Consider the following 21,144-nt stretch of genomic DNA (forward strand, 5'->3'; position numbering starts at 1 on the left):
ACCGGTTGCCCCAAATGTCAACACTTTTTGCCTCAAACGTCAACTATTTGCCCCAAATCTCAACTGGTTTTGCCCCAAATCTCGACTGGTTTTGCTCCAAAACTTGACCTTTTCCGCCAAATCTTAACCTTTTCCCCAAAACCTTGAACGTTTACCCCACACTTTGACTGTTTTTCCCCAAAAACGCAACCATTTGCCCCAAACTTTGACTGCTTTTGCCCCAAACCTCGACTTTTTGCCCCAAACTTTGAACTTTTGCCCCAAAGTTTCACCAGTTTTGCCCTAAACCTCAACCATTTGCCCCAAACCTCAACTGTTTGCCCCAAATCCCAGCCAGAGGTGCTGGAGGAGAAACCGGAGCCCTTGCAGGGCAGGCACAGGGCACAAATTTGGGTCAAGAGCCGGGCATTTGGGCACCCCGAAGGATTTGGGCTTGGTGCAGGGGTGCAGGCTGGGTGCAAGGGTGCGGGTTCGGTGCAATGGTCTGGGATGGTGGAAGTGGTCGCGGCTCAGGGCAAGGACCTGGGTTTGGTGCTGGGTCAATGTTTGGTGCAGGGGTGCAGGCTGGGTGCAGGGGTTTTGGGAAGATGCTGGGACTCAGGGACACAGTGCAGGAGTGTGGGGGCACGGTGCTGGCTGGGCTTGGTGTCACCACCACTATAACCTCTCGCGCAGTAGTAGGTGGCCGTGTCGTGGGCCCTGAGGCTGTTCATCTGCAGCGTGAGCGTGCTCTGGGAGTTGTCCCTCGAGATGGTGAAGCGCCCTTGCACCGCCGGCGCGTAGTATGTGCTACTGCTGAAAATACTTGCGACCCACTCGAGCCCCTTCCCGGGCGCCTGTCGCACCCAGTACATGTCGGCGCTGCTGAAGGTGAAGCCGGAGGCCTTGCAGAGGAGGCGCAGGGACCCCCCGGGTGTCTGGAGGCCCCCTCCGGACTCGACCAGCTGCTCGGCCGCCCGCAGCCCTGGGCAGGGGGCACAAGGGGAGACCCCCCAGGTCCCTCTGTTCCTGGCTCCACGCTGGCTCAGTGCAAGGGTTCGGGGCTCAACTCAAAGGGTTTCAGCACAGTGCGGGCGTCCAGGCCGGGTCCAAGGGTCTGGGCTCAGTCCAGAGGGTTTGGGCTTGGGCCATGGGACCAGGCCTGAGGCAGGGAGCAAGGGGTCTGAGCAGGGTGCAGGGGTGCAGGCTGGGTGCAAGGGTCTGGGGTCGGTGCAGGGGTATAGGAAGTTGCTGGGAATGGGGAAAGACCCCCTCCACCTTCCTCCTCCTCCTCGCAGCCCTGCCAGGTAGGACCCAGCCCCGCTGACCCCCTCCCCGGGCGCGGATATGGGGGGCGATGGCGGGAGCGGGCGACTCAATTCTGTCCTTCCTCCTTCCGCAGGGCTGCGGGCGGCCGTGCAGCTGGTCGAGTCCGGAGGGGGCCTCCAGAAACCCGGGGGGTCCCTGACCCTCCTCTGCAAGGGCTCCGGCTTCTCCTTCAGCAGCGCCTACATGGAGTGGGTGTGACAGGCGCCTGGGAAGGGGCTCGAGTCAGTCGCGTATATTAGCAGCAGTGGTAGCACCACAAGATACGCGCCGGCGGTGCAAGGGCGCTTCACCATCTCGAGGGACGACTCCCAGAGCACGGTCACGCTGCAGATGAACAACCTCAAGGCCGAAGACACGGGCACCTACTACTGTGCGAAAGATTCTTATGATGGTTTTTAGCTGGGAAAAATTCCCCGTCGGCGATGCCCGGCAGCCCCCAGCCCTCTGTGCCGCGCTGGGACGGCTCCAGCCGGTTCATCTGCCTGCCCCAGCCTGCACCCCAGCACCCAGCCCCAAGGTCCCTGCAGCGTGTCCCAGCATCGCAGCAGCTTCCCAAACCCCTGCACCCAGTGGTTTGGGGCAAGTGGTCAGGATTTGGGGCAAACGGTCGAGGTTTGGGGCAAAAACGGTCTAGGTTTGGGGCAAAAGGTCAATATACAGTGCAAAATCAGCTGGGATTAGGGGCAAATGGTCGAGTTTTGGGGCAAAAACAGTTGAGGTTTGGGACAAATGGTTGAGGTTTGGGCAAATGGTTGAGGTTTGGGGAAAAAGCAGTCGAGATTTGGGGCAAATAGTCGATGTTTGAGGCAAAAAGTGTTGACATTTGGGGCAACCGGTTGAGATTTGGGGCAAAAATGGTCAAGATGTGGGTCAACCACTTGAGGTTTAGGGCAAATGGTCGAGATTTGGGGCAATCGCTTGAGGTTTGAGGCAAAAGTGGCCGAGATTTCAGGGCTCGGAGGAAGGATTTGGGGCAGATGGTGGGATTTGGTGGTGCCGGGCGGGGATTTCTGGGCTCTGAGCAAGGATTTGGGGAAGATGGTGGGATTTGGGGGTGCAGTGTGGGGATTTCAGGGCTCAGAGCAAGGATTTGGGGATTTAGGGGTGCAGGGCATGGATTTCAGGGCTCGGAGGAAGGATTTGGGGAAGATGGTGGGATTTGGGGGTGCAGGGTGGGGATTTCAGGGCTCAGAGCAAGGATTTGGGGATTTAGGGGTGCAGGGCATGGATTTCAGGGCTCGGAGGAAGGATTTGGGGAAGATGGTGGGATTTGGGTGTGCAGGGCGGCGATTTCTGGGCTCGAAGGAAGGATTTGGGGCAGATGGTGGGATTTGGGGGTGCAGGGCGGCAATTTCTGGGCTCGGAGCAAGGATTTGGGGAACATGGTGGGATTTGGGTGTGCAGGGTGGGGATTTCTGGGCTCGAAGGAAGGATTTGGGGAAGATTGTGGGATTTGGGGGTGCAGGGCGGGGATTTCAGGGTTCGGAGGAAGGATTTGGGGCAGATGGTGGGATTTGGGGGTGTAGGGCAGGGATTTCAGTGCTCCAAGCAAGGATTTGGGGCAGATGGTGGGATTTGGTGGTGCAGGGCGGGAATTTCAGGGCTCAGAGCAAGGATTTGGGGAAGATGCCGGGATTTGGGATGCAGTGCAGGGATGTCTGGGCTGAGGAAAGGTTTCTGGGTTCAGAGGAAGGATTTTGGGAAGGTTCTGCTTGTCTGTTGCACTGCGGACATGCTGGAGCTCCTGGAGATGAAGCCAGAGCCCTTGTAGAGGAGGCACAGGGGAGAGATTTGGGGCAAAACACAAGGATCTGAGCTCCATAAAGGTTTTTGTGCTTGGTGCAAGGGTCCGGACGTGCTACAACACCTGGGTCTTTGGGCAAGGATTTCATGAAGATGTTGGGATATGGGGACAGGGTGCCAGGGTTGGTACCATCAGCAGCAGCCTTCGCGCAGTAGTAGGTGGCCGTGTCGTGGGCCCTGAGGCTGTTCATCTGCAGCGTGAGCGTGCTCTGGGAGTTGTCCCTCGAGATGGTGAAGCGCCCTTGCACCGCCGGCGCGTACCATGTGCTACCATAGCTGTCAATACTCGCGACGAACTCGAGCCCCTTCCCGGGCGCCTGTCGCGCCCATCCCATGCCTTTGCTGCTGAAGTCAAAGCCGGAGGCCTTGCAGAGGAGGGTCAGGGACCCCCCGGGTTTCTGGAGGCCCCCTCCGGACTCGACCAGCTGCATGGCCGCCCGCAGCCCTGCGGAAGGAGGAAGGACAGAATTGAGTCGCCCGCTCCCGCCATCGCCCCCCATATCCGCGCCCGGGGAGGGGGTCAGCGGGGCTGGGTCCTACCTGGCAGGGCTGCGAGGAGGAGGAGGAAGGTGGAGGGGGTCTTTCCCCATTCCCAGCATCTTCCTATACCCCTGCCTGAACCCAGACCCTTGCACCCAGCCTGCACCCCTGCACCCTGCTCAGACCCCTTGCTCCCTGCCTCAAGCCTGATCCCATGGCCCAAGCCCAAACCCTCTGGACTGAGCCCAGACCCTTGGACCCAGCCTGGACGCCCGCACTGTGCTGAAACCCTTTGAGTTGAGCCCCGAACCCTTGCAGTGAGCCAGCATGGAGCCAGGAACAGAGGGACCTGGGGGGTCTCCCCTTGTGCCCCCTGCCCAGGGCTGCGGGCGGCCGAGCAGCTGGTCGAGTCCGGAGGGGGCCTCCAGACACCCGGGGGGTCCCTGCGCCTCCTCTGCAAGGGCTGCGGCTTCACCTTCAGCAGCTTCTACATGATGTGGGTGCGACAGGCGCCCGGGAAGGGGTTCAAGTACGTCGCGTATATTAGAAGCGATGGTAGATACACAGGCTACGCGCCGGCGGTGCAAGGGCGCTTCACCATCTCGAGGGACAACTCCCAGAGCACGCTCACGCTGCAGATGAACAGCCTCAGGGCCCACGACACGGCCACCTTCAGCACAACAAGCTGGTGGTGGCTCTAACCCTGGCACCATGCCCCAACGCCCCCGCACATGTCCCCAAGCCCCAACAGCGTCCTGAAACCCCTGGCACTGAGCCAGGACCACTTGCACTAAACCAGAACTTCCCTGCGCTGTTCCCGCACATCCCAGCATCTTCCCAAAACCCCTGCACCCAGCCTGGACCCTTCCACCCAGCCCAGACCCCTGCTCCCAACCCACAGCCTTGCACCAAGCCTTGACGGTTTGCCTTAAGCCCACAATTCCTGCAGCCACTCTGGGCCCTTGTAGCCACCCCGGTGCCCAAATCCTGCACGGTGCAGAAACCCCACAGCCGGTTTCATTTCTGGATGCCTTGTGCAGCCCTGCCCCGAGCCCACGCACCTGCAAGGGCTGAGACGGCGACTGCAGCAGCTACAACATGTTCTGGGTGCGACAGGGAAGGGCTCGAGTCTGTCGCATATATTGAGAGCGGTGGTAGTGACACAGAGCACGCGCCGGCGGTGCAAGGGCGCTTCACCATCTCGAGGGACGACTCCCAGAGCACGGTCACGCTGCAGATGAACAGCCTCAGGGCCCACGACACGGCCACCTACTACTGCGCGAAAGCTGCTGCTGGTGGTACCAACCCTGGCACCCTGTCCCCATATCCCAACATTTTCATGAAACCCTTGCCCAAAGACCCAGGTGTTGTAGCACGTCCGGACCCTTGCACCAAGCACAAAAACCTTTATGGAGCTCAGATCCTTGTGTTTTGCCCCAAATCTCTCCCCTGTGCCTCCTCTACAAGGGCTCTGGCTTCATCTCCAGGAGCTCCAGCATGTCCGCAGTGCAACAGACAAGCAGAACCTTCCCAAAATCCTTCCTCTGAACCCAGAAACCTGTCCTGAGCCCAGACATCCCTGTACTGCATCCCAAATCCCGGCATCTGCCCCAAATCCTTCCTCCGAACCCTGAAATCCCCACCCTGCACCCCCAAATCCCGGCATCTTCCCCAAATCCTTGCTCCGAGCCCTGAAATCCCCGCCCTGCACCCCCAAATCCCACCATCTTCCCCAAATCCTTCCTCCGAGCCCTGAAATCTCGGCCACTTTTGGCTCAAACCTCAAGCGATTTCCCCACATCTTGACCATTTTTGCCCCAAACCTTGACCGGTTGCCCCAGATGTCAACACTTTTTGCTCCAAACCTCCACTATTTGCCCCAAATCTTGACTGGTTTTGCCACAAACCTCAACTGTTTGCCCCAAACCTTGACCTTTTTTCTCCCAAAACTTGATCATTTACCCCAAACCTCGTCTGGTTTTGCCCCAAAACTCGACCATTTGCCCCTAATCTCAGCTCATTTTGCTTTAATCTTGACCAGTTGCCCCAAACTTCAACATTTTTGCCCCAAAACTCCATCATTTGCACCAAATCTCAAACGTTTTAGCCCAAACCTCGACCGTTTGTCCTAAACCTCATCCATTTGCCCCAAACCTCGACTGGTTTTCTCCCAAAACTCGACTGTTTGCCCCGAACCTCGAATATTTTTGCCCCAAACCTCGACCGTTTTCCCCAAACCTCAACTGTTTGCCCCAAATCTCAGTCAGTGGTGCTGGAGGAGAAACCGGAGCCCTTGCAGGGCAGGCACAGGGCACAAATTTGGGTCAAGAGCCGGGCATTTGGGCACCCCGAAGGATTTGGGCTTGGTGCAGGGGTGCAGGCTGGGTGCAAGGGTGCGGGTTCGGTGCAATGGTCTGGGCTTGCCCCAAGATTGCTTGCCCCCGGAGCGGGCGACTCAATTCTGTCCTTCCTCCTTCCGCAGGGCTGCGGGCGGCCGAGCAGCTGGTCGAGTCCGGAGGGGGCCTCCAGAAACCCGGGGGGTCCCTGACCCTCCTCTGCAAGGCCTCCGGCTTCTCCTTCAACAGCATCGGCATGGGATGGGTGCGACAGGCGCCCGGGAAGGGGCTCGAGTGGGTCGCGGGTATTTATAGCAGTGGTAGTAGCACAGACTATGCGCCGGCAGTCAAAGGGCGCTTCACCCTCTCGAGGGACAACTCCCAGAGCACGCTCACGCTGCAGATGAACAGCCTCAGGGCCCACAACACGGCCACCTACTACTGCGCGAAACATGCTGGTGGTGCTGCTGGTGCTGGCACCGACCCCGTGTCTGGGCAGGAAAACCGCAGGCGAGCGGTGTCCCCGCGGAGGCAGCGATGCCCGGCAGCCCCCAGCCCCCTGTGCCGCGCTGGCACAGCTGCAGCCGGTGCATCTGCCTGTCCTGAGCCCGGAGCCCAGCACCGAACCTGGATGCTTTGCACCGAGTCCAGACACCCGGGGGGTCCCTGCGCCTCCTCTGCAAGGGCTCCGGCTTTGACTTCAGCAGCAAAGGCATGGGATGGGTGCGACAGGCGCCTGGGAAGGGGCTCGAGTGGGTCGCGGGTATTTACAGCGGTGGTAGCTTCCCAAACCCCTGCACCGAGCACGGACCCCTCCTGTGCCCAGACCCCCCAGGACCCCAGCTTTGCTCCCCCAGGGCTGGTGTAACCTAGAAGAGGGCTCAGGGTGTGGGTGTGGGGTAGGGGTGCAGCTGTGTGCAAGGGCCCAGGCTGGGTGCGGGGCTCCAGGAAGGAGGCAGGGGGTTCAGGAAGGCGCCGGGATGTGGGGACGCAGCGCAGGGGTGTTGGGGCACGGTGCAAGTGTCAGTGCCACCACCAGCAGCACGTGTCGCGCAGCAGTAGGTGGCCGTGTCGTGGGCCCTGAGGCTTCATCTGCAGCGTGACCGTGCTCTGGGAGTTGTCCCTCGAGATGGTGAAGCGCCCTTGCACCGCCGACGCGTAGCCTGTGTAACTACCATCGCTGCTAATATATGCGACGTACTCGAGCCCCTTCCCAGGCGCCTGTCGCACCCAGAACATGTCGTAGCTGCTGAAGGTGAAGCCGGAGCCCTTGCAGAGGAGGCGCAGGGACCCCCCGGGTGTCTGGAGGCCCCCTCCGGACTCGACCAGCTGCTCAGCCGCCCGCAGCCCTGCGGAAGGAGCAAGGACACAACTGGGTCCCAGCATCTCAGCGTCTTCCAAACCCCTGCACTGACCCCAGACCTCTGCCCTCAGCCCAGACGCTGCAGCGATCCCGGACCCTTGGATCGAGCCCACACCCTTGCCCTCAGCCCCCATCCCTGCACCGAGCCAGGATCCTTTGCCCCCAGCCTGCAGCCTTCTCCCGTGCCCCAACATCCCCGCGCTCCTCCCCGCATCTCCCCAAACCCCTTGCCCCAAGCCCAGACCCTTGCAGCCAGGCTTGAGCCCTACCCTCACCCCACCCACGTGCTCCCAGCCTGCACCGTTTGCCCTGAGCCCAGACCCTTGCACCCAGCCTGGGCTCTTTACGCTGCTCCGGACCCCTACTCCAATCCCAGACCCTCGCCTCAAGCCTGGACCACCTGAACCGAGCCCAGACCCTTGCACCCAGCCTGGGCTCTGTACGCTGCTGTCCTGGTTTCAGCTGAGACAGAGTTGATTTTCTTTATAGTGGCTGGTGCGGGGCTGTGTTTTGCGTTTGTGCTGAAAACAGCGTTGATGGCACAGAGATGTTTTAGTTGCTGCTGCACTGGGCAAGGACTTTTCAGCTCCCCACGCTCTGCCGGGTGCAGAAGAAGCTGGCAGGGGACGCAGCCAGGACAGTTGATCCCAACTGCCCAAAGGGCTATTCCATACCATAGGGCGTCATGCCCAGTATATAAAGCTGGGGAAGAAGGAGGAAGGGGCGACGTTCGGAGCGACGGCGTTCGTCTTCCCGAGTCACCGTTACGCGTGCTGGAGCCCTGCTGTCCTGGAGACGGCTCCATGGGGGCTGCCTGCCCTCCCACGGGAAGCGGTGAATGCATTCCTCTCTTTGCTTTGCTGGCCTGAGCGTCCTTTGCTTTCCTGTCCAAGATCAAACTGCCTTTATCTCGACCCAGCAGGTTCCTCACTTTTCCTCTTCTCATTCTCTCCCCATGCTGTTGTGGGGGGAGCGAGCGAGCGGCTGGGGGGTGCTCAGTTGCTGGCTGGGGTTAAACCCCGACACCTGGGTGCTCTGGGCGCAGTGCGGGGCTGCAGGCTGCGGCGGGCAGATGAACCGGCTGGAGCCGTCCCAGCGCGGCACAGAGGGCTGGGGGCTGCCGGGCATCGCCGACGGGGAATTTTTTCCCAGCTAAAAACCTTCACCAGTATATTTCGCGCAGTAGTAGGTGGCCGTGTCGTGGGCCCTGAGGCTGTTCATCTGCAGCGTGAGCGTGCTCTGGGAGTTGTCCCTCGAGATGGTGAAGCGCCCTTTGACCGCTGATGCGTAGTTTGTGTAACTACCACCGCTGTTAATACTCGCGACGTACTCGAGCCCCTTCCCGGGCGCCTGTCGCACCCAGAACATGCCGAAGCTGCTGAAGGTGAAGCTGGAGCCCGTGCAGGACAGGGCTCACGCAGGGTTTCAGGCTCTACTGCATGAAAATATACTGGTGAAGGATTTTAGCTGGGAAAAAATTCCCCGTCGGCGATGCCCGGCAGCCCCCAGCCCTCTGTGCCGCGCTGGGACGGCTCCAGCCGGTTCATCTGCCTGCCCCAGCCTGCAGCCCAGCACCCAGCCCCAAGGTCCCTGCAGCGTGTCCCAGCATCGCAGCAGCTTCCCAAACCCCTGCACCCAGTGGTTTGGGGCAAGTGGTCAGGATTTGGGGCAAACGGTCGAGGTTTGGGGCAAAAATGGTCTAAGTTTGGGGCAAAAGGTCAATATACAGTGCAAAATCAGCTGGGATTAGGGGCAAATTGTCGAGTTTTGGGGCAAAAACAGTCGAGATTTGGGACAAATGGTTGAGGTTAGGGCAAATGGTTGAGGTTTGGGGCAAAAGTAGTTGAGATTTGGGGCAGATAGTCAAGGTTTGGGGCAAAAAGTGTTGACATTTGGGGCAACCGGTTGAGATTTGTGGCAAAAATGGTCAAGATGTGGGGCAACCACTTGAGGTTTAGGGCAAATGGTCGAGATTTGAGGCAAAATGTGTTGACATTTGGGGCAACCAGTCAAGATTTGGGGCAAAAATGGTCAAGATGTGGGGCAATCACTTGAGCTTTAGGGCAAATGGTCCAGATGTGGGGCAATTGCTTAAGGTTTGAGGCAAAAATGGTTGAGATGCAGGCAAACAGTCAATATTTGGGGCAAAACTGGCTGAGATTAGGGGCAAATGGTTGAGGTTTGGGGCAAATACCGTCGAGGTTTGGGGCAAGTGGTCAAGTTTTCAGAGAAAACCGGTCGAGGTTTGGGTCAAATGGTTGAGTTTCGGGGCAAATGGTTGATGTTTGTGCAAAAACGGTCAAGATTTGCTTCAAACGGTCTCGGTTTGGGGCAAAAACGGATTGGGGCAGATGGTCGAAGTTTGGGGTACAACTGCCTGGGATTTGGGGCAAACAGTTGTGGCTTGGGGCAAACGGTCGAGTTTTGGGGCAAAACCAGTTGAGGTTTGGGACAAATTATTGAGGTCTGGGCAAATGGTTGAGGTTTGGGGAAAAAGCAGTCGAGATTTGGGGCAAATAGTCAATGTTTGAGGCAAAAAGTGTTGACATTTGGGGCAACCGGTTGAGATTTGGGGCAAAAATGGTCAAGATGTGGGGCAACCACTTGAGGTTTGGGGCAAATGGTCGAGATTTGGGGCAATCGCTTGAGGTTTGAGGCAAAAGTGGCCGAGATTTCAGGGCTCGGAGGAAGGATTTGGGGAAGATGGTGGGATTTGGGGGTGCAGGGCGGGGATTTCAGGGCTCCAAGCAAGGATTTGGGGAAGATGGTGGGACTTGTGGGTGCAGGGTGGGGATTTCAGGGCTCCGAGCAAGGATTTGGGGAAGATGGTGGAATTTGGGGGTGCAGGGCGTGGATTTCAGGGTTCGGAGGAAGGATTTGCGGAAGATGCCGGGATTTGGGATGCAGTACAGGGATGTCTGGGCTCAGGACAGGTTTCTGGGTTCAGAGGAAGGATTTTGGGAAGGTTCTGCTTGTCTGTTGCACTGCGGACATGCTGGAGCTCCTGGAGATGAAGCCAGAGCCCTTGTAGAGGAGGCACAGGGGAGAGATTTGGGGCAAAACACAAGGATCTGAGCTCCATAAAGGTTTTTGTGCTTGGTGCAAGGGTCCGGACGTGCTACAACACCTGGGTCTTTGGGCAAGGATTTCATGAAGATGTTGGGATATGGGGACAGGGTGCCAGGGTTGGTACCATCAGCAGCAGCCTTCGCGCAGTAGTAGGTGGCCGTGTCGTGGGCCCTGAGGCTGTTCATCTGCAGCGTGAGCGTGCTCTGGGAGTTGTCCCTCGAGATGGTGAAGCGCCCTTGCACCGCCGGCGCGTAGTATGTGTAACTACCAGTGCTGCCAATAGCTGCGACCCACTCGAGCCCCTTCCCGGGCGCCTGTCGCACACAGAACATGCCTTTGCTGCTGAAGTCAAAGCCGGAGCCCTTGCAGAGGAGGGTCAGGGACCCCCCGGGTGTCTGGAGGCCCCCTCCGGACTCGACCAGCTGCTCGGCCGCCCGCAGCCCTGCGGAAGGAGGAAGGACAGAATTGAGTCGCCCGCTCCCGCCATCGCCCCCCATATCCGCGCCCGGGGAGGGGGTCAGCGGGGCTGGGTCCTACCTGGCAGGGCTGCGAGGAGGAGGAGGAAGGTGGAGGGGGTCTTTCCCCATTCCCAGCATCTTCCTATACCCCTGCACCGACCCCAGACCCTTGCACCCAGCCTGCACCCCTGCACCCTGCTCAGACCCCTTGCTCCCTGCCTCAGGCGTGGTCCCATGGCCCAAGCCCAAACCCTCTGGACTGAGCCCAGACCCTTGGACCCAGCCTGGACGCCCGCACTGTGCTGAAACCCTTTGAGTTGAGCCCCGAACACTTGCACTGAGCCAGCGTGGAGCCAGGAACAGAGGGACCTGGGGGGTCTCCCCTTGTGCCCCCTCCCCAGGGCTGCGGGCGGCCGAGCAGCTGGTCGAGTCCGGAGGGGGCCTCCAGACACCCGGGGGGTCCCTGACCCTCCTCTGCAAGGGCTCCGGCTTCACCTTCAGCAGCACCGGCATGGGATGGGCGCGAGAGGCGCCCGGGAAGGGGCTCGAGTTCGTCGCGGGTATTTACAGCGGTGGTAGCTTCCCAAACCCCTGCACCGAGCACGGACCCCTCCTGTGCCCAGACCCCCCAGGACCCCAGCTTTGCTCCCCCAGGGCTGGTGTAACCTAGAAGAGGGCTCAGGGTGTGGGTGTGGGGTAGGGGTGCAGCTGTGTGCAAGGGCCCAGGCTGGGTGCGGGGCTCCAGGAAGGAGGCAGGGGGTTCAGGAAGGCGCCGGGATGTGGGGACGCAGCGCAGGGGTGTTGGGGCACGGTGCAAGTGTCAGTGCCACCACCAGCTTGTTTCGCGCAGTAGTAGGTGGCCGTGTCTTCGGCCTTCAGGCTGTTCATCTGCAGCGTGAGCGTGCTCTGGGAGTCGTCCCTCGAGATGGTGAAGCGCCCTTGCACCGCCGGCGCGTAGCCTGTGTAACTACCATCGCTGCTAATATATGCGACGTACTCGAGCCCCTTCCCAGGCGCCTGTCGCACCCAGTACATGTTGAAGCTGCTGAGGGTGAAGCCGGAGGCCTTGCAGAGGAGGCGCAGGGACCCCCCGGGTTTCTGGAGGCCCCCTCCGGACTCGACCAGCTGCTCGGCCGCCCGCAGCCCTGGGGAGGGGGCACAAGAGGAGACCCCCCAGGTCCCGCTGTTTGGGCTGGCTGCAAGGGGTCTGGGCTCGGTGCAAAGCATCCAGGTTCGGTGCTGGGCTCCGGGCTCAGGACAGGCAGATGCACCGGCTGCAGCTGTGCCAGCGCGGCACAGGGGGCTGGGGGCTGCCGGGCATCGCTGCCTCCGCGGGGACACCGCTCGCCTGCGGTTTTCCTGCCCAGACACGGGGTCGGAGCCAGCAGCAGCACCAGCACCACCACCAGCATGTTTTGCGCAGTAGTAGGTGGCTGTGTCGTGGGCCCTGAGGCTGTTCATCTGCAGCGTGACCGTGCTCTGGGAGTCGTCCCTCGAGATGGTGAAGCGCCCTTGCACCGCCGGCGCGTAGTATGTGCTACTACCACTGTAGCTAATACCCACAACACCCCCCTGAGCCCCTTCCCCGGCGCCTGTCGCACCCAGTTCATGCCGTTGCTGCTGAAGGAGAAGCCGGAGCCCTTGCAGAGGCGGGTCAGGGACCCCCCGGGTGTCTGGAGGCCCCCTCCGGACTCGACCAGCTGCTCGGCCGCCCGCAGCCCTGGGGAGGGGCAGAGACCCCCCAGAACTCTAAGCCCAGTTCTAGGCTGGCACCAGGCTCGGGGGAGCAAAGCTGGGGTGCTGGGGGGTCTGGGCACAGGAAGGGGTCCTCTGCAAGGCCTCCGGCTTCACCTTCAGCAGCAACACCATGGCTTGGGTGCGACAGGCGCCTGGGAAGGGGCTCAAGTCCATCGCGAATATTCACAGCTATGGTAGCACATGGTACGCACCGGCGGTGCAAGGGCGCTTCAGCATCTCGAGGGACGACTCCCAGAGCACGCTCACGCTGCAGATGAACAGCCTCAGGGCCCACGACACGGCCACCTACTACTGCGCGAAACAAGCTGGTGGTGGCACCGAGCCCGGCACCGTGACCGAACACCCCTGCGCTGCGTCCCCACGTCCCCGCATCTTCCCGAATCCTCTGCACCCAGCCTGGAGCCCTGCACCCAGCCTGTCCCTTGCACGCAGCTGCACCCCTGCCCCACACCCACACCCTGTCCCTCAGCCTCCGCCGTTCACACCCGGCCCAGACTTCTTGCACCGAACCCGGATCCACCGCAGAAAGCCCAAATCCCTGCACCGTACCCAAATCCTCGGCTCTGGAGCTCGCTGGACGCTGCCCCCACAGCCCCGTAGTCCTCACCACAGTGCAGGGGTCCAGGCCGGGTCCAAGGGTCTGGGCTCAGTCCAGAGGGTTTGGGCTTGGGCCATGGGACCAGGCCTGAGGCAGGGAGCAAGGGGTCTGAGCAGGGTGCAGGGGTGCAGGCTGGGTGCAAGGGTCTGGGGTCAGGCAGGGGTATAGGAAGATGCTGGGAGTGGGGAAAGACCCCCTCCACCTTCCTCCTCCTCCTCGCAGCCCTGCCAGGTAGGACCCAGCCCCGCTGACCCCCTCCCCGGGCGCGGATATGGGGGGCGATGGCGGGAGCGGGCGACTCAATTCTGTCCTTCCTCCTTCTGCAGGGCTGCGGGCGGCCGAGCAGCTGGTCGAGTCCGGAGGGGGCCTCCAGAAACCCGGGGGGTCCCTGACCCTCCTCTGCAAGGGCTCCGGCTTCACCCTCAGCAGCTTCTACATGGTGTGGGTGCGACAGGCGCCTGGGAAGGGGCTCGAGTCAGTCGCGTATATTAGCAGCAGTGGTAGCACCACAAGATACGCACCGGCGGTGCAAGGGCGCTTCACCATCTCGAGGGACGACTCCCAGAGCACGCTCACGCTGCAGATGAACAGCCTCAAGGCCGAAGACACGGGCACCTACTACTGCGCGAAAGATTCTTATCATGGTTTTTAGCTGGGAAAAATTCCCCATCGGCGATGCCCGGCAGCCCCCAGCCCCCTGTGCCGCGCTGGGACGGCTCCAGCCGGTTCATCTGCCTGCCCCAGCCTGCAGCCCAGCACCCAGCCCCAAGGTCCCTGCAGCGTGTCCCAGCATCGCAGCAGCTTCCCAAACCCCTGCACCCAGTGGTTTGGGGCAAGTGGTCAGGATTTGGGGCAAACGGTCGAGGTTTGGGGCAAAAATGGTCTAGGTTTGGGGCAAAAGGTCAATATACAGTGCAAAATCAGCTGGGATTAGGGGCAAATTGTCGAGTTTTGGGGCAAAAACAGTCGAGGTTTGGGACAAATGGTTGAGGTTTGGGACAAATGCTTGAGGTTTGGGCAAATGGTTGAGATTTGGGGCAATCTCTTGAGGTTTGAGGCTAAAATGGCTGAGATATGGGGCAAAGAGTAAATATTTGGGGCAAAACTGGCTGAGATTAGGGGCACATGGTCGAGTTTTGGGGCAAAAAGAGTCGAGGTTTGGGGCAAGTAGTCAAATTTTGGGAGAAAACCGGTCAAGGTTTGGGGCAAGTGGTTGAGTTTCGGGGCAAAAAGTCAAAGTTTGTGCAAAAAACGGTGAAGATTTGGTTCAAACAGTCTCGGTTTGGGGCAAAAATGGTAGAGGATTGGGGCAGACGGTCGAAGTTTGGGGTAAAACTGCCTGAGATTTGGGGTAAACGGTTGTGGTTTGGGGCAAACGGTAGAGTTTTGGGGCAAAAACAGTCAAGGTTTGGGGCAAATGCTCGAGTTTTGTGAAAAAAACAGTTGAGGTTTGGGGCAAATTGTCAAGATTTGGTGCAAAATCAGCCAAGATTAGGGGCAAACGGTTGAGTTTTGGGGCAAAAACAGTTGAGGTTTGGGACAAATGGTTGAGGTCTGGGCAAACGGTTGAGGTCTGGGGAAAAAGCAGTCGAGATTTGGGGCAAATAGTCGACGTTTGAGGCAAAAAGTGTTGACATTTGGGGCAACCGGTTGAGATTTGGGGCAAAAATGGTCAAGATGTGGGGCAACCACTTGAGGTTTAGGGCAAATGGTCGAGATTTGGGGCAATCGCTTGAGGTTGGAGGCAAAAGGACTCGGAGCAAGGATTTGGGGAAGATGGTGGGATTTGGGGGTGCAGGGCGTGGATTTCAGGGCTCGGAGGAAGGATTTGGGGATTTGGGGGTGCAGGGAATGGATTTTGGAGCTCGGAGCAAGGACATGGGGAAGATGGTGGGATTTGGGGGAGGAGGGCGTGGATTTCAGGGCTCCAAGCAAGGATTTGGGGATTTGGGGGTGCAGGGCAGGGATTTCAGGGCTCGGAGGAAGGATTTGGGGAAGATGGTAGGATTTGGGGGTGCAGGGTGGGGATTTCAGGGCTTTGAGCAAGGATTTGGGGAAAATGGTGGCATTTGTGGGTGCAGGGTGGGGATTTCAGGGCTCGGAGTAAGGATTTGGGGAAGATGGTGGGATTTGGGGGTGCAGGGTGGGGATTTCAGGGCTCGGAGCAAGGATTTGGGGAAGATGCCGGGATTTGGGATGCAGTACAGGGATGTCTGGGCTCAGGACAGGTTTCTGGGTTCAGAGGAAGGATTTTGGGAAGGTTCTGCTTGTCTGTTGCACTGCGGACATGCTGGAGCTCCTGGAGATGAAGCCAGAGCCCTTGTAGAGGAGGCACAGGGGAGAGATTTGGGGCAAAACACAAGGATCTGAGCTCCATAAAGGTTTTTGTGCTTGGTGCAAGGGTCCGGACGTGCTACAACACCTGGGTCTTTGGGAAAGGGTTTCATGAAGATGTTGGGATATGGGGACAGGGTGCCAGGGTTGGTACCACCAGCAGCACTTTTCGCGCAGTAGTAGGTGGCCGTGTCTTCGGCCTTGAGGCTGTTCATCTGCAGCGTGACCGTGCTCTGGGAGTTGTCCCTCGAGATGGTGAAGCGCCCTTGCACCGCCAGCGCGTAGAATGTGCTACCATAGCTGTCAATATTCGCGATGGACTTGAGCCCCTTCCCGGGCGCCTGTCGCACCCAAGCCATGGTGTTGCTGCTGAAGGTGAAGCCGGAGCCCTTGCAGAGGACCCCTTCCTGTGCCCAGACCCCCCTGCACCCCAGCTTTGCTCCCCCGAGCCTGGTGCCAGCCTAGAACTGGGCTTAGAGTTCTGGGGGGTCTCTGCCCCTCCCCAGGGCTGCGGGCGGCCGAGCAGCTGGTCGAGTCCGGAGGGGGCCTCCAGACACCCGGGGGGTCCCTGCGCCTCCTCTGCAAGGCCTCCGGGTTCTCCTTCAGCAGCGCCTACATGGAGTGGGTGCGACAGGCGCCCGGGAAGGGGTTCGAGTACGTTGCGATTATTGACAGCTTTGGTAGCACAAACTACGCGCCGGCGGTGCAAGGGCGCTTCACCATCTCGAGGGACAACTCCCAGAGCACGCTCACGCTGCAGATGAACAGCCTCAAGGCCGAAGACACGGCCACCTACTACTGCGCAATCACTTGAGGTTTAGGGCAAATGGTTGAGATTTGGGGCAATCGCTTGAGGTTTGAGGCAAAAATGGCTGAGATATGGGGCAAAGAGTAAATATTTGGGGCAAAGCTGGCTGAGATTAGGGGCAAACGGTCGAGTTTTGGGGCAAAAACAGTCGAGGTTTGGGAAATGGTTGAGGATTGGGGCAAAACCAGTCAAGATTTGGGGCAAATACTCGAGGTTTGGGGCAAAAAGTGTTGACATTTGGGACAAACGGTCGAGACTTGGGGCAAAAATGGTCCAGATGTCGGACAATCACTTGAGGTTTGCGGCAAATGGTTGAGATCTGGGGCAATCGCTTGAGATTTGAGGCAAAAGTGGCTGAGATACGGGGCAAAGAGTAAATATTTGGGGGAAACTGGCTGAGAGTAGGGGCAAATGGTCGACGTTTGGGGCAAAACCAGTTGAGATTTGGGGAAAACCAGTTGAGATTTGGGGCAAAACCAGTTGAGATTTGGGGAAAACCAGTTGAGATTTGGGGCAAACAGTTGAGGTTTGGGGCAAAAACGGCTGAGGTTTGGGGCAGAAAGAGTCGAGGTTTGGGGGAAACGGTCAAGGTTTGGGGCAAAACCGCTCAAAGGTGTGGTGCAAGCAGTCGAATATTGGGGCAAAATATTGAGGTTTGGGGCAAGGATCTGGGTTGGGTGGGGGGCTCCCCGCTGGCTGCTGGCGCTTTGGGAAGATTTGGGGACGCAGCGCAGGGGTGTTGGGGCACGGTGCCGGGCTCGGTGCCAGCACCAGCAGCACGTTTCGCGCAGTAGTAGGTGGCCGTGTCGTCGTCCCTGAGGCTGTTCATCTGCAGCGTGAGCGTGCTCTGGGAGTTGTCCCTCGAGATGGTGAAGCGCCCTTGGTCGAGCAAATGGTCGAGGTTTGGGGCAAAAAGAGTCGAAATCTGGGTCAAAGAGTCAAGGTTTGGGGCAAAACCAAGGTTTGGGGATGCAGTACAGGGATGTCTGGGCTGAGGAAAGGTTTCTGGGTTCAGAGGAAGGATTTTGGGAAGGTTCTGCTTGTCTGTTGCACTGCGGACATGCTGGAGCTCCTGGAGATGAAGCCAGAGCCCTTGTAGAGGAGGCACAGGGGAGAGATTTGGGGCAAAACACAAGGATCTGAGCTCCATAAAGGTTTTTGTGCTTGGTGCAAGGGTCCGGACGTGCTACAACACCTGGGTCTCTGTGCCAGGATTTCATGAAGATGTTGGGATATGGGGACAGGGTGCCAGGGTTGGTACCACCACCACCAGCACATTTCGCGCAGTAGTAGGTGGCCGTGTCGTGGGCCCTGAGGCTGTTCATCTGCAGCGTGACCGTGCTCTGGGAGTCGTCCCTCGAGATGGTGAAGCGCCCTTGCACCGCCGGCGCGTAGTCTGTGCTACTACCACCGCTGGTAATACGTGCGACGTACTCGAGCCCCTTCCCGGGCGCCTGTCTTGCCCAAACCATGCTGTAGCTGCTGAGGGTGAAGCCAGAGCCCTTGCAGAGGAGGCGCAGGGACCCCCCGGGTGTCTGGAGGCCCCCTCCGGACTCGACCAGCTGCTCGGCCGCCCGCAGCCCTGGGCAGGGGGCACAAGGGGAGACCCCCCAGGTCCCTCTGTTCCTTGCTGCAGGCTGGCACCAGTGTTGGGATAGCAAAGCTGGGGTGCTGGGGGGTCTGGGCACAGGAAGGGCTCTGGGCTCGTTTCAGAGGTCCAGGTTCGGGGCAGAGGTCCAGGCTCACTGCAAACGTTCGGGGCTCAAAGCAAAGGGTTTTGACCACAGTGCGGGGGTCCAGGCTGGGTGCAAGGGTCTGGGGTCGGTGCAGGGGTGTTAGGAATATGCTGGGAATGGGGAAAGACCCCCTCCACCTTCCTCCTCCTCCTCGCAGCCCTGCCAGGTAGGACCCAGCCCCGCTGACCCCCTCCCCGGGCGCGGATATGGGGGGGCGATGGCGGGAGCGGGCGATTCAATTCTGTCCTTCCTCCTTCCGCAGGGCTGCGGGCGGCCGTGCAGCTGGTCGAGTCCGGAGGGGGCCTCCAGAAACCCGGGGGGTCCCTGACCCTCGTCTGCAAGGGCTCCGGCTTCACCTTCAGCAGCGCCGACATGTACTGGGTGCGACAGGCGCCCGGGAAGGGGCTCGAGTGGGTCGCAAGTATTTTCAGCAGTAGCACATACTACGCGTCGGCGGTGCAAGGGCGCTTCACCATCTCGAGGGACAACTCCCAGAGCACGGTCACGCTGCAGATGAACAGCCTCAGGGCCCACGACACGGCCACCTACTACTGCACGAGAGGTTATAGTGGTGGTGACACCAACCCCGGCACCGTGCCCAAACATCCCCACACTTGCCCCTAAGTCCCAGCGTATTCCTGACACCCCTGCACCCAGCCTGCACCCCTGCACCAAACATGGGCCCAGCACCAAACCCAGGTCCTTGCCCTGAGCCGCGACCACTTCCACCATCCCAGACCATTGCACCGAACCCGCACCCTTGCACCCAGCCTGCACCCCTGCACCAAGCCCAAATCCTTCGGGGTGCCCAAATGCCCGGCTCTTGACCCAAATTTGTGCCCTGTGACTGCCCTGCAAGGGCTCCGGTTTCTCCTCCAGCACCTCTGGCTGGGGTTTGGGGCAAACAGTTGAGGTTTGGGAGAAAACCAGTCGAGGTTTGGGGCAAATGGATGAGGTTTAGGACAAACGGTCGAGGTTTGGGCTAAAACGGTTGAGATGTGGTGCAAATGATGGAGTTTTGGGGCGAAAATGTTGAAGTTTGGGGTAACTGGTCAAGATTAAGGCAAAATGAGCTGAGATTAGGGGCAAATGGTCGAGTTTTGGTGCAAAAACAGTCGAGGTTTGGGGTAAATGGTCACGTTTTGGGAGAAAAAAGGTCAAGGTTTGGGGCAAACGGTTGAGGTTTGGGGCAAAACCAGTGAAGATTTGGGGCAAATAGTCGAGGTTTGGAGCAAAAAGAGTTGACATCTGGGGCAACTGGTCAAGGTTTGGGGCAAAAATGGTCAAGATGTGGGGCAATCGCTTCAGGTTTGGGGCAAAAATGGCTGAGATTTGGGGCAAACGTTCAATATTTGGGGCAAAACCGGCTGAGATGAGGGGCAAACGTTCAAGGTTTTGGGCAAAAAGAGTCGAGATTTGGGGCAAACAGTCAAGGTTTGGGGCAAAAACAGTCGAGGTTGGGGGCAAATTCTCGAGTTTGGGGAGAAAACCAGTCGAGGTTTAGGGCAAATGGTTGAGTTTTGGGGCAAATGGTCAAGATTTGGGTAAAACTGGTCAAGATTTGATGCAAACGATCAACGTCTGTAGCAAAAATTGTTGAGGTTTGGAGCAAAAATGGCTGAGATGTGGTGCAAACGGTCAATATTTGTGGGAAAACCGGCTGAGATTTGGGGCAAACAGTTGAGGTTTGGGGCAAATGCTGGAGTTTTGGGAGAAAACCGACAGTGTTTGGGGAAAATGGTTGAATTTTGTGGCAAAACTGGCTGAGATTTGGGGCAAAGAGTTGAGGTTTGGGGCAAACAGTTGAGTTTTGGGGCAAATGGTTGAGGTTTAGGGCAAAACTGGTGAAACTTTGGGGCAAAAAGTGGAGGTTTGGGGCAAAAGCAGTCAAAGTTTGGGGCAAATGGTTGCGTTTTTGGGGAAAAACGGTCAAAGTGTGGGGCAAACGTTCAAGGTTTTGGGGAAAAGGTTAAGATTTGGGAGAAAAAGGTCAAGGTTTGGAGCAAAACCAGTCGAGATTTGGGGCAAAACCAGTTGAGATTTGGGGCAAATAGTTGACGTTTGAGGCAAAAAGTGTTGACATTTGGGGCAACCGGTTGAGATTTGGGGCAAAAATGGTCAAGATGGGGGGCAATCACTTGAGGTTTGGGGCAAATGGTCGAGATTTGGGGCAATCGCTTGAGGTTGGAGGCAAAAGTGGCTGAGGTACGGGGCAAAGAGTAAATATTTGGGGCAAAACTGGCTGAGATTAGCAACAAATGGTCGAGGTTTGGGGCAAAAAGAGTCGAGATCTGGGTCAAAGAGTAAAGGTTTGGTGCAAAACCAGACGAGATTTGGGGAAAACCAGTCGAGATTTGGGGCAAACAGTTGAGGTTTGGGGCAAAAACGGCTGAGGTTTGGGGCAGAAAGAGTCGAGGTTTGGGGCAGACGGTTGAGATTTGGGGGAAACGGTCAAGGTTTGGGGCAAAACCGCTCAAAGGTGTGGTGCAAACAGTCGAATATTGGGGCAAAATGTTGAGGTTTGGGGCAAGGATCTGGGTTGGGTGGGGGGCTCCCCGCTGGCTGCTGGCGCTTTGGGAAGATTTGGGGACGCAGCGCAGGGGTGTTGGGGCACGGTGATGGACTCGGTGCCACCACCAGCACGTTTTGCGCAGTAGTAGGTGGCTGTGTCGTGGGCCCTGAGGCTGTTCATCTGCAGCGTGAGCGTGCTCTGGGAGTTGTCCTTGGAGATGGTGAAGCGCCCTTGCACCGCCGGCGCGTACCCTGTCCAACTACCACCAGTGCTAATTTGCGCGACCCACTCGAGCCCCTTCCAGGGCGCCTGTCGCACCCAGAACATGTCGTAGCTGCTGAAGTCAAAGCCGGAGCCCTTGCAGAGGAGGCGCAGGGACCCCCCGGGTGTCTGGAGGCCCCCTCTGGACTCGACCAGCTGCTCGGCCGCCCGCAGCCCTGGGGAGGGGGCACAAGGGGAGACCCCCCAGCTCCCTCTGTTCCTGGCTCCACGCTGGCTCACTGCAAGGGTTCGGGGCTCAACTCAAAGGGTTTCAGCACAGTGCGGGCGTCCAGGCCGGGTCCAAGGGTCTGGGCTCAGTC

General features: G+C 59.0%; 1 protein-coding gene, 1 pseudogene and 4 gene segments (V, D, J or C); 5 read left to right on the forward strand and 1 right to left on the reverse strand.

The window, feature by feature from the left end:
• Window positions 1-539: 539 nt before the first annotated feature.
• On the reverse strand, window positions 540-1,131 carry LOC142421510 (immunoglobulin heavy variable 3-21-like). The segment is given in 2 exon segments: window positions 540-964; window positions 1,065-1,131. Coding segments are annotated over 2 exon segments (492 nt in total).
• LOC142421511 (immunoglobulin heavy variable 3-48-like) lies at window positions 1,130-1,707 on the forward strand (annotated as a pseudogene).
• Window positions 1,708-3,805: 2,098 nt separating this feature from the next.
• LOC142421512 (uncharacterized) lies at window positions 3,806-6,795 on the forward strand. The gene is made up of 5 exons (XM_075526161.1): window positions 3,806-3,872; window positions 3,973-4,129; window positions 4,708-4,955; window positions 6,074-6,232; window positions 6,785-6,795. Exons 1-5 carry the CDS (start codon window positions 3,806-3,808, stop codon window positions 6,793-6,795), a joined length of 642 nt encoding a protein of 213 aa, XP_075382276.1.
• A 5,950-nt stretch (window positions 6,796-12,745) lies between these two features.
• On the forward strand, window positions 12,746-13,825 carry LOC142421513 (immunoglobulin heavy variable 3-48-like). The segment is given in 3 exon segments: window positions 12,746-12,758; window positions 13,270-13,404; window positions 13,500-13,825. Coding segments are annotated over 3 exon segments (474 nt in total).
• A 1,997-nt stretch (window positions 13,826-15,822) lies between these two features.
• On the forward strand, window positions 15,823-16,321 carry LOC142421514 (immunoglobulin heavy variable 3-66-like). The segment is given in 2 exon segments: window positions 15,823-15,916; window positions 16,014-16,321. Coding segments are annotated over 2 exon segments (402 nt in total).
• Window positions 16,322-16,592: 271 nt separating this feature from the next.
• LOC142421515 (immunoglobulin heavy variable 3-21-like) lies at window positions 16,593-18,675 on the forward strand. The segment is given in 3 exon segments: window positions 16,593-16,626; window positions 18,146-18,217; window positions 18,314-18,675. Coding segments are annotated over 3 exon segments (468 nt in total).
• The last annotated feature ends 2,469 nt before the right edge of the window (window positions 18,676-21,144 follow it).

This window comes from Mycteria americana, chromosome 31 (assembly GCF_035582795.1).
Source record: "Mycteria americana isolate JAX WOST 10 ecotype Jacksonville Zoo and Gardens chromosome 31, USCA_MyAme_1.0, whole genome shotgun sequence".
In the NCBI taxonomy this organism is placed as follows: Eukaryota; Metazoa; Chordata; class Aves; order Ciconiiformes; family Ciconiidae; genus Mycteria; species Mycteria americana.

What these genes read in the sequence shown, in the direction of transcription:
- LOC142421512 (XM_075526161.1), top strand. Translation starts at nt 3,806, where the DNA reads ATGGCCCAAGCCCAAACCCTCTGGACTGAGCCCAGACCCTTGGACCCA. An exon ending in AGCCTGGACGCCCGCACTGT is followed by an intron (nt 3,873 to 3,972) that starts GCTGAAACCCTT and finishes CCCCCTGCCCAG; the next exon opens with GGCTGCGGGCGGCCGAGCAG. An exon ending in AAGGGGTTCAAGTACGTCGC is followed by an intron (nt 4,130 to 4,707) that starts GTATATTAGAAG and finishes TGGGTGCGACAG; the next exon opens with GGAAGGGCTCGAGTCTGTCG.